This window comes from Peromyscus californicus, unplaced genomic scaffold, assembly GCF_007827085.1.
Source record: "Peromyscus californicus insignis strain IS unplaced genomic scaffold, ASM782708v3 Scaffold_24__1_contigs__length_46423439, whole genome shotgun sequence".
NCBI lineage: Eukaryota > Metazoa > Chordata > Mammalia > Rodentia > Cricetidae > Peromyscus > Peromyscus californicus.
In genome coordinates this window covers 2,895,480-2,905,520 of record NW_026294535.1, presented here as the reverse complement: position 1 = coordinate 2,905,520, position 10,041 = coordinate 2,895,480, and the positions used below count along the sequence as shown (strand labels likewise).

Below are 10,041 nucleotides of genomic sequence, written 5' to 3'. Positions count from 1 at the left end.
TCTCTCTGCCTGGTTTCTTTTTTAGGTCACAAGGAAAATAGTCCCTGTCCCCTACCCCATCTTACAGTTAAGTAAGTAAAAGGAGATTGTTATAAAGAGCATTTATTCTCTTTATAACATTTATTCCATTTATTCTGGACATTGGAGCTATATATACAGACACATGGTGCTTTAGTCTATTGGAGGGGTACAGTCTATTGGAGGCTGAGCAGGTAGGTCCTAAACAGACCTGACTGAATTCTCCACATGTGTTAGTCCATTCTGCTATAATACTGGAGCCTAGGTCATCTATAAAGATCATAGGTTTATCTGACTGCTATAATACTAGGTAATCTATGAAGATCATAGGTTTATTCCTCGTAGTATAGGCTGGGGAATCCAGTCAAGGACTTCTAGTTGCACCATATTACGATAGAAGGTGGGAGGCAAGTGTACAGGAGGTATACATGCAGGTGCACAGGAGATGTGTTCAACCCTTCTGCTACAATGTGAATATGGAGTGTTAAAGGCTTGCTTACAGGTTGGCACTATTGTGGGGTGGTAGAAACCATAAGACGTATCACCTGGTGGGATGTTTTCAGGTCTTAGGACGGTGCTCTCAAGAGGATTGTGGGACCATAGTGTCTTCTTTTCTTTCTTTTTCTTTCATTCTCTGTCCAAAAGGTAAGCAGCTTTGCTCTAACACACACATCCTAGGTTGATGTGCTGCCTCATCGTAAGCCACAGTGAGTCCTACAACACTGAGCCAAAGGGAATTTTGTCTATGTACTGACTAGACCAAGCCTGAGCTATAACAACAGTAAGCAGACCCTTACTGTACTAAGAAACCATTCCTTTAAACAGGAAATGACCTTGATAACAGCATTTATCTAGTCAATAAGGCAGAGTCAGCATGTGCTTTCTCAGCATCTCCAAATGCAAGAGCTCCCTCACCTCCCATTATTTTTATTGTAACAGGTTCTGTAGTCTTCTGACTTGGAAACCCCACTAGAATATTGAAAGTTAGACCCTGAAGGATCTAACATCAGAGCATGAAGGTCTTCCCTAACAATCCCAGCAGCTAATACTGAACATTGTTTAGGTTGGAAGCATCAAGCTACTGTATACAAGACTAACGAAGGCAGATCTGAAGGAATGGCTGGGGACTTGAGATGGTCATCAGTGTTCTTTGACTGCTTTGAGGCAAGGATCTCCTGTAATAATCTACCATAGTTAGGCTAGTTTCTCTCCCAGGAAAAAAGTGCCATCTCTCAGAAAAAATATACACAATTTTCACTTAAATGATGGGTTTTGCAAGTGTCAACAAGATGTAGGGTCACTAGGAGACAAGCTTCCAAGTGTGCTTCTGAGGGATTATCTAGACTAGGTTGGCCTCTTAGGACCTGTGTGAGAGATTACCTACATTAGGTTAACTGAAGTGAGTGGCATCATTCTACAGGGTGGGGTCTTGGGCTGAATGAAAAGGAAATGCAATTTGAGCATTTATTGCTGATACAATGGAATCAGCATCCTCATGGGCCTGCTGCCACATCTACTCCTCCACAATGGACTCAAACAGTGAGCAAAATAAACCCTCTCTCTCTGGACAAAAGTCCAGATATTTTATCAGCAACAGGAAAAAGCAACTAAGACAGAAAATTAGTGGGGTCACTGCCGTGATTAGCCTCACCATGTGGTTTATAGGCCTTTGGCACTCGTTCATGGGAGGAATGTGGAACAGTTTGGAACTTTGGACTAGAAAATTCCTCAAATGCTATAAGCAGAGTTTAATGAGCCTTCGATGGGAGTTCAGAAGACCAAGTGGAGGCTTAGTTTCTGATGTTTCAGAGGGAAAAAAGACTATCAGGAACGAGGCTAGAAGCCATTTTGGCTGTGATAGTCATAATAGTAGAATACTCATTTGCCTAAGAATTTGGTGGTATCATCTCCATTTCCTGAGAACTTGTATGAACCTGAATTGAAAAGCAATGGACTAATTTCTCTGACAGAGGAAATTTCAAGAGCATTGAGTCTGTGGCATGGCTAATTACACTTTACTGGTCTACAATAACAAAGAAAAAAACTGGTCAGAAAAAGAAGAAACTAACAAACTGCTGTTCATTGAGGAACAAGAAAAGAGCTCAAACAAGCTAAAAGATGCAGCCAAGGTGCATACTGGATAAAGAGCTGTCCTCACTAAGAGAAATATCCCACTGTGTAGGAGGACAATAGGAACCACGCTCCAAGGGCAAGACCCCACCTGTCAAAGGCTCCACCTCACACACACAAGTGCAAACTCATTTAAAAGGAGACAACCAAATTAAGAATGCAGTTGGAGGGGCTCCTTGTTCCTTAAAAGCAGCTATTGTAGAGAAGTGTTTTGCCAGGGCCAGAACACAGAAACTAGTACAGCTGTGATCCAAAGGGGCCAGGCTTCACCTCAAGCTGGAAGCAGAATTTGGCAGTGTCATCCATGTAGTACAAGTTTTTTCAGGCAGGAAAAATGCAAGACTGAGGGGATCATGGGCCCTTTCCTCACAGTTTCAGAGAGCAGCTAAAGTCAGGCAGAATGTGGCATTGTCAGAGGCCCTGAGAGCCTGCTTCATGAAGTGGTAAAGATGAAGCCTAAGCTGCAGTGGAGAATGGGAACTTCAGTATGTTAGGGATGCCAGATATGGGACATCCACTAAGGAAAGCTGCATATATTAAGTGGAGCTAGCATGAGAAGCTATACATGTTTTAGGCAGCGGAGCTAGAGGGTCAGGGCCCTTTGGAACCCCAGATGATTCTACCACACACCTAAATGCCAAACACAGAGCTGCAGGATTTCATGTTTGCCCATGCTATTGCAGTCATTGCCAGTCTCTCTTGTCTCCTTACAAGACTGCAGTGCCCACAGGTTGGTAAAGGGTGCCAAGATGAACCACTCCAGAGACAGTTTCAGGGAATAGCATCTGCTTTATTGCATCTGAGCAACCACTTAAACAGTGGAAGCCTATCAACCATGATTGGTTAGTACATTTATCTCTGCCTCTAGACCCCAATATAGAACTCTCAGCTACAGCTACAGCACCATGTCTGCCTGCATGCTGCCATGCTTCCCACTGTGACAATAACAGACTAGAGCTCTAAACCTGTAAGCCAGCCCCAATTAAATGCTTTCCTTTTTAAGTGTTGTCATGGTCATAGCATCTATTCACAGCAATAAAAACCAGCTAAGACACTGTCATTAAGGAGAAACCTTGGACTTTGCACCAACACAGTAGAAAAGATGCCTTGAAGGCAATACTACACTTATCCAGAGCTCCAAGATGCAAACTCATTTGGATGACTTTCATTTGAAAAGAGAAAGAACGCACAAAGATCTAAGGCATTCTGCTCAAGCAGGGCTATACTGGGAAGTATTTTTTCCAGAGTTATCCTGTAAGGTACAGAGCCACAGCAGCTGTGGTCCAAAATGGCCAGTCTACATCTCAAGTTGGAAGCAGAACTTGGTGTTATATATAGGGTGTTTTTTAAAATTAATTTAGATTTATTATATTATGTGTATGAGTGTTTTGCCTGCATGTGTATATGCACATCATATACATACCTGATGCTCGAAGGGATCAGAAGAGGGTATTGGATCCCCTAGGACTGTTGTTAGCTGCTATGTAGGTGCTGGGAATTGAACTTGGGTCCTCTTGCAAGAGTACCAAATGCTCAACCTCTGAGTCATCTCTTTAGTTCCATGGTGCTGGTTTTGCAGACATAAAAAAAAAAAAAATGCAAGCTGGGCAGTGGCGGCACACGCCTTTAGTCCCAGCACTTGGGAGGCAGAGGCAGGCGGATCTCTGAGTTCCAGGACAGCAGAGCTACACAGAGAAAAAAAATCCTGTATCAAAAAACCAAAAATGAATAATGAAGAATGAATGAATGAATAATAAATAAATAAATACATAGATAAAACAAGACAAAAGGTTACACCAAGTTTCTAGAAAGCCACCGAGGCCATGCATCACAGTAGGGTCATATTACCTACATGGGTTTCCTGAGTGGGATATAGTTAAGTTTGAAGGTGAAGCCTAAATTGCAGTGGAGACTCCAAGATACCGGAAATGCTGGAAATGTGAAACATTCACCAATTAAAGTTGCAGGCTTTGAGTGGAGCTGGTCTAAGAGAGACGAAATGTGTTGCAGGCAACAGAGCTGGAAGGCAGTACTACTACCTTAGTTTAAGTTATGACTGCTGCGAAGAGACACCATGACCACAGCAACTCTGATAAAGAAAACATTTAACTGGGGTGGCTCACTTAGTTTCAGAAGTTCAGTCCATTATCATGGTGAGGAGCATGGCAGTGTGCAGGCAGGCATGATGCTGGTTACATCTTGATCAGAAGACAACAGGAAGTCAACTGTGTCACCGGGTGGCATCCTGAGCGTAGGAAACCTCAAAGCCCACCCCCACAGTTTGACACACTTCCTTCAACAATGCCATACCTCAATAGTGCCACTCCCTAATGAGATTATGGGGGCCAATTACATTCAAACTACCACAACTACCAAGCTTGTTAGAGCTCAGATGATGTCATGATGCTACCCAGATGCCACACATGATGCTACCCAGCTGAAGAGTTTGCTCTGCTGGCTTTCAGTCTTGCTTTGGTCTGGTTTGTCCCTATTATGTACCCATTCTCTTTTAGAAAAGGAATGTTTACTCTTTGCATGTTAGAAGTAGTTAAAATTATTTTATAGGGGCTCCTAGTTAAGAGTGCCTTGAGACCCAGAAGAGACTTAACGACTTTTTAACAGTAGTGAAACTGTTCGACTATGAAAACCTTTGAAATTGAATTTAGTGTATTTTACATAATAAGATGGCCATGAGCCTAAGCATAATGCTATGGTTTGGATGTAAAATGTCCCCTAAAGGGCCATGTACTTGAACACTCAGTCCCTAGCTGGTGCTACTTTGGGAGGTTATGCCACTTTTGGGAAGTGAGGGGATCAATGGAGGAAGCAGATCTCTGGGGATCAAGCCTTGAGATTTATAGCCTGGTACCACTTCCTGTCCTGTTTCTGCTTTATTTATTTGTTGTTGTCGTTGTTTTTTGAGAAAGAGTTTCTCTGTGTGGCCCTGGCTGTCCTTGCTCTGTAGACCAGGCTGGCCTTGAACTCACAGAGATCTGCCTGCCTCTGCCTCCCAAGTGCTGGGATTGAAGGAGTGCACCACCACCACCCAGCTCCTGTTTCTGCTTTATGATTCACAGAAACTTAAGCAATCAGGTGCAGCCAAACTCCCAGCGCCTTGAAGCCACAGGCTTCTGTGCCTAGGCCCCTCCAACCATGAGCCAGATTCACCCCATCTCCTTATGTTTCCTGTTGGATATTTTCTTGAAGCAGTGAGCAAAGTAACTCTACAGTCACATGGTCTCTCTAGGCCTCAGGTTCCTCATCTCAAGAACAGAAGTGATATATCCATCCTTTCACACAGTTGTGAAAATCAGCAGAAACTAGTATACAGAAGGGCTAGCCTGCTCTACAATATAACCTCAGAAACTGCTAGCATGTGGAATGGTCTGCCTTCAGTGGTGTTTTACAAAAAAAGGTACACTTAAGGACAAGTATATGCCCTGCACTGTTCAATCCTCATTTGTTAAGAACTCTTGGCCTCAGATCAGGTCATCTCACAAGGCCCTGCCTATAGCTCACACATAGAATTCTTAGATTATTTTCCAGAGTCAGGGAAATGAAAACCACCTTCTGGAGTGGCCTTCTCTAGGCCCTGCTCTGGAGGCAAAAAACCAGTCTGGAGAGTTGTGTTGTCTGGACGGACCCCTTTCTGCAGCACCTGTGGTTTTCTTCTGGCTGCAGTTAATGACAGTGAGTAACCCAACATGAAAGGGTGGCTGACAGGTCTTCAAGCAAAGGACACAGCTAAATAGCCCTGAGATTAAACACCAGCCTCACCACCCAGAGAGCCTACAAGGAAAACACATATGCAACTCAGTGCTGATAATCAAAGGGCTGGAGGCGGTTTTAGTTGTCATGGACCTGTAAAGGAACTATAAAGCACCTTCAGGCCCTCTGCTCTACCCCAGCAGGCAGCCTGTCTGTCTACCATGGGATAAAAGATGTGTGATGAGCAACAGGGAAGGGTCCCAAGGGGCTACCTAGTGGGGTCCAGCCATCACTGCAGTGGAGGATTCCGGGGACCACATTTCCAGGACGATGTGGGACTACTATTCAGTTCTGAAAACAACTTCAGGTCTCTGTCTGATGGAGACTGGTCAGAAAGCTTAGAGCCTGTGTGTACTTAGTTACGATGGGCAGTGCTGACATTCCTACACATTTTCCCTGGCCAGATGGGACCTGGCTTTCAAATTCAAGGTAAGGCTTTGTCAGAGGTGGCTTAAACAGAGAACTGCCACTTCTCAACTCCAGAAGCCAAGAATTCAAGTTCAGGCCTCCTTCTTCTCAGCCCTCAGAAGTGCGTGTCCCAGCAGCTATCAGGGTAGGAACCTGAGGAACATCTGGAGATTCTAGGCAACCAACCAGGGAAGACCTCAAGGACAGGGAAGCCTCTCTTCTTTGGTCATCCCTGTTTTCCCATAACGTAACTCTCCACTCCATAAATAGCATTCGGGCTTGTTTTGTTCTTTTAGAAGAGGGTGCAATGTTCTATGGCTTAATGGAGTGCTCCACCACAGGAAAAGCAGAGAGCAAATCTTCTGAAAGTTCTCATTCCTGCAGTCAGTGATAGGGCTTGGTGGGTAAACTGGCCATCCAAGCCTGACTGCCCAGTTCAATCCCTGACTCCACACAAGGCTTCCGTTAATCCCTTCCGGTGAGAGGAAGACCACTACCACAATTTGGAGCCAAATTCGAAGCAAGCTTGACTTTTATTGAGATGCACCAGAGAGGCCAGTGGCTGCCTCCTAAGTCAGGTTAGAGAGAGCAGCCCTGAGTCTATTTCTTAGGGCCCTTTTAAGGAGTAAAATCATGCATGAGTAGTTTGTAGAGCAGGTTTACAAAAGACAGTGAAGCAGGAAGTAAGTACAGAAAATCTTAAAAAAAAATAATAATAATCAACAGCCACCACCATGTGGTCAAAGTTATCCAGTCTTCTGGAACTGGAGTTCTTGATGGTTGTGAGCTACCATGGAGTGCTGGGAAACAAACCCAGGTCCTCTGCAAGAGCAGCAATGCACTCTTAACCACTGAGCCATCTCCAGTCCCCCACTTGCTAAAGTAAAAAGGGTTTGGTTGTTTTTAGACAGTTTTTTGTTTTGTGTTTTGTTTGTTTCTTTAGATGGGTCAGGCAGTAAAGGACTGCATGAGATGGTACCTGGGCAGTGCTCATCAAGGCTAGTTCTCAACTCCACCCCTCTTAGCCCAAGCTACCTCCAAAGAAAGAGCAATTCACAGTATGGTATTAGAAGGAACATAGGGATGGGTGTAGACCAGTAGAAGGGCACTTGCCATAGCAGGCATGAAGCCCTACTAATCCCAGCACCACAGAGGGGTGGATAGGGGGCAGGGGCTTTAAAAAACAGTTTACCTTCAGATGTCAACAAACATCTAGCAATTTCTATAATTCATAACTGTTTTAGTGAGGCAGAGGGAATGACCATAGTGAAATATTCAATACATCTGAAAACCTTCAAAGACAAATGGCTTGGACAGGTAGCAAGTTCAATTCATATCCATCGTCCACATCCCTCCCCATTCAACGCAAACATCGAAACAAAGCATATTTGCTTTTTATTTTTCAAGTCAGTGTCACTTTTCCAGCCCAAAGTTAGACAGGGTGAAAACTGTACAGGGGAGCATGCAAAGAAAAGAGCAAGAGAAACAGTGGGCAGAAACTGGGGGGAGGGGGTCCCCGGGAGATGGCCGTCCAGATCTCCAAAAAGATCATTCACATCGCGACACTTTATTACCTGCTAAAGTTTCCAAATGACTTCTTCCGACAAAGCAGTATGTACCAAGCAAGAATGTCCTTTTTAGCGTGGCCGTTCACAGTCGGCAAGCCTATGCTCAGGTCTAGCAGATGCCCCACTTACATGTTACAGTGTCAGCTCAGCTACCTTCACCCACAGTGCGGTGTTGAAGACATTCCCAGTAAATTTCCCAAAGGGAAGGAACGCGCGAGAATGTTCTTCTCACATGAAGGACTGCCCTGAGTGTGTGTGTGTGTGTGTGTGTGCTTCTTCTCTGGCTAAGGTTTAATTGTTACAGCCCTGGGATGGTCCTTCTGTGCTTCACAAGTACAAAAAAAAAGTTTCCTCAAGCATTTGTAAGTTGCGGTTCGGAACCAAAGAAGGTGGAGGAGTGAAAAAAACAAAACACCTCCAAACATTAAAATACCCTTTCCCCCACTCCAGAAGCACTTAATTCTTAAGATGCGGGCCCAGAGAAGAAACGGGTTACCCTGAAACCCTGGCGGGCGAGGGCGCTGCCAGGCGCTGCTAGGCGCGCTCCTCCGGCTCGCTGCAGGGCGAGGCCCCCGAGGACGCTTTGGACTCGCCGTCGCTGTTGCAGTCCCGCCTGTGGCGCTCCAGCAGCTCCTGCAGGTGCCTGATGTAGCTGATGGCGGCGCGCAGCGTCTCCACCTTGCTGAGCCGCTGGCCCGCCAGCTCGCGCGGCAGGTGCTGGCGGAGGCGCACGTAGCCGTCGTTCACGCAGCGCACGCGCTGCCGCTCGCGCTCGTTGCGCTGGCGCAGAAAGGCGGGCTCGCCGACGCCCCCCAGCGACAAGGGCGGGCACGGCCGTCCCCGCGCGCTGTCCTCGGCGTCCTGGCGCGCGGAGGTCCGGCCCGGCTCCCTCCGGGCCAGCGCGCCCAGCGGCGGCGGCGGCGGCGGCGTCCGTAGCGGGGACGGCAGAGCCAGCAGTCCCGCCGGTTTGCGTTTCTCCATCCTCCGCCGACAAGTGCGCAGATCACCCAAGAGATGACCCTCTCAGCAGGAAGACGAGACTTGAAGCTTTTGTGGCCGAGACGCTGGTCCATCCAGACTTCCCGGTCTGTCTTTGGAGAAGTTTCTCGGTTCAGAAGCTAGGTACCTGAACACACGTGGAGGGAACTTCGCATGCTTTCCGAAGCTCGTTGCTCTCCTCGGGTCTCGTTAAAACTTCAGAGCAGAAAGGGCAAAGATAGCGCCTCATCCACGCTTGTACCCATGTGTCCCCTCCGATCTTAGTTCAAAAGTTAACAAAGGGTCCCCAGTCTGAAGAGACGATCGCACCCCAAACAGATTAATCTTTCAAAGCTGCCCAGTTGCTGTAATTCACTCTTGGGTTAGCAAGTGTGGCTCTCGGGGAGCCAGGAATTGAGCAGAGCCCCTCCCAGGCACTTGCAGATCGGCTGGCCTGCAGAGAGAAAGTTTACTCCGGCTTTCTCCTTGAAAATCCAAACTTGACTGCCCTTTGTGGTTTCCGCGTTCAGGTCTGATAGAGCTTTCAGGGTGTTTGCAAACATACGCCTGCTCTTTCATTTCTGGGGAGGTGGAGAAGAAGCGCTCATCAAAGCGAAGACTGCTCTCTTGCGGTTAGAAGATGTGTCGAGTCAAGGGAGACCTCCGGGGAAGCCCGAGGTTTTCTTCTGCGAAATCAAATCTTTTAAAAATCAAATTAGACACTTTTTGAACGTAACAAGAACAAAATCTATATATTTTAGTATCCAATATAAAGGATCCGTGATATTGTGTTCTAACCTATGCTTAACGCGGGGCCCTTTATGTTTTTGTTGCTCTCTGAAAACACATCAAAAGCCTGAACAGTAACAAACACTGTTAGCCAGTTATTTCTCCGGGTGCTTACTGTAAACACAGCTTAAGTACTGCCTCCTAACCTCTTCTAATCCCATTCAGGATATAAGGATAGCGTCCCATAGCACAAAGTATTTTCCCATTGTATTTACCTGTATTTCCTCCCTTGAGGACTGAAAAACAACATTTGAAAAGTAGAGAGCCCCAATTCCAAGGAGAAAGGATATGGCTTTGAAGGCTTGTCTTCTTAACGCTGCCCCCCTGCCACACACAAATGAATAATTAATCCATCTGTGTTGGTAAAGGTCTTTGAAGATGA

At 46.1% G+C, this 10,041-nt stretch overlaps 1 protein-coding gene across 1 annotated transcript; it reads right to left on the bottom strand.

Annotated features, from left to right (window-relative positions):
- Positions 1–6,191: 6,191 nt before the first annotated feature.
- Positions 6,192–9,332, bottom strand: Ascl4 (achaete-scute family bHLH transcription factor 4). The gene has a single exon (XM_052753755.1). The coding sequence runs from the start codon at positions 8,871–8,873 to the stop codon at positions 8,427–8,429; it is 447 nt and encodes a 148-aa protein (XP_052609715.1). The 5' UTR covers positions 8,874–9,332; the 3' UTR covers positions 6,192–8,426.
- Between the last annotated feature and the right edge of the window lie 709 nt (positions 9,333–10,041).

Excerpts from the sequence above, each read along its gene's own strand:
- Ascl4 (XM_052753755.1), bottom strand. The coding sequence starts at position 8,873 with ATGGAGAAACGCAAACCGGCGGGACTGCTGGCTCTGCCGTCCCCGCTA.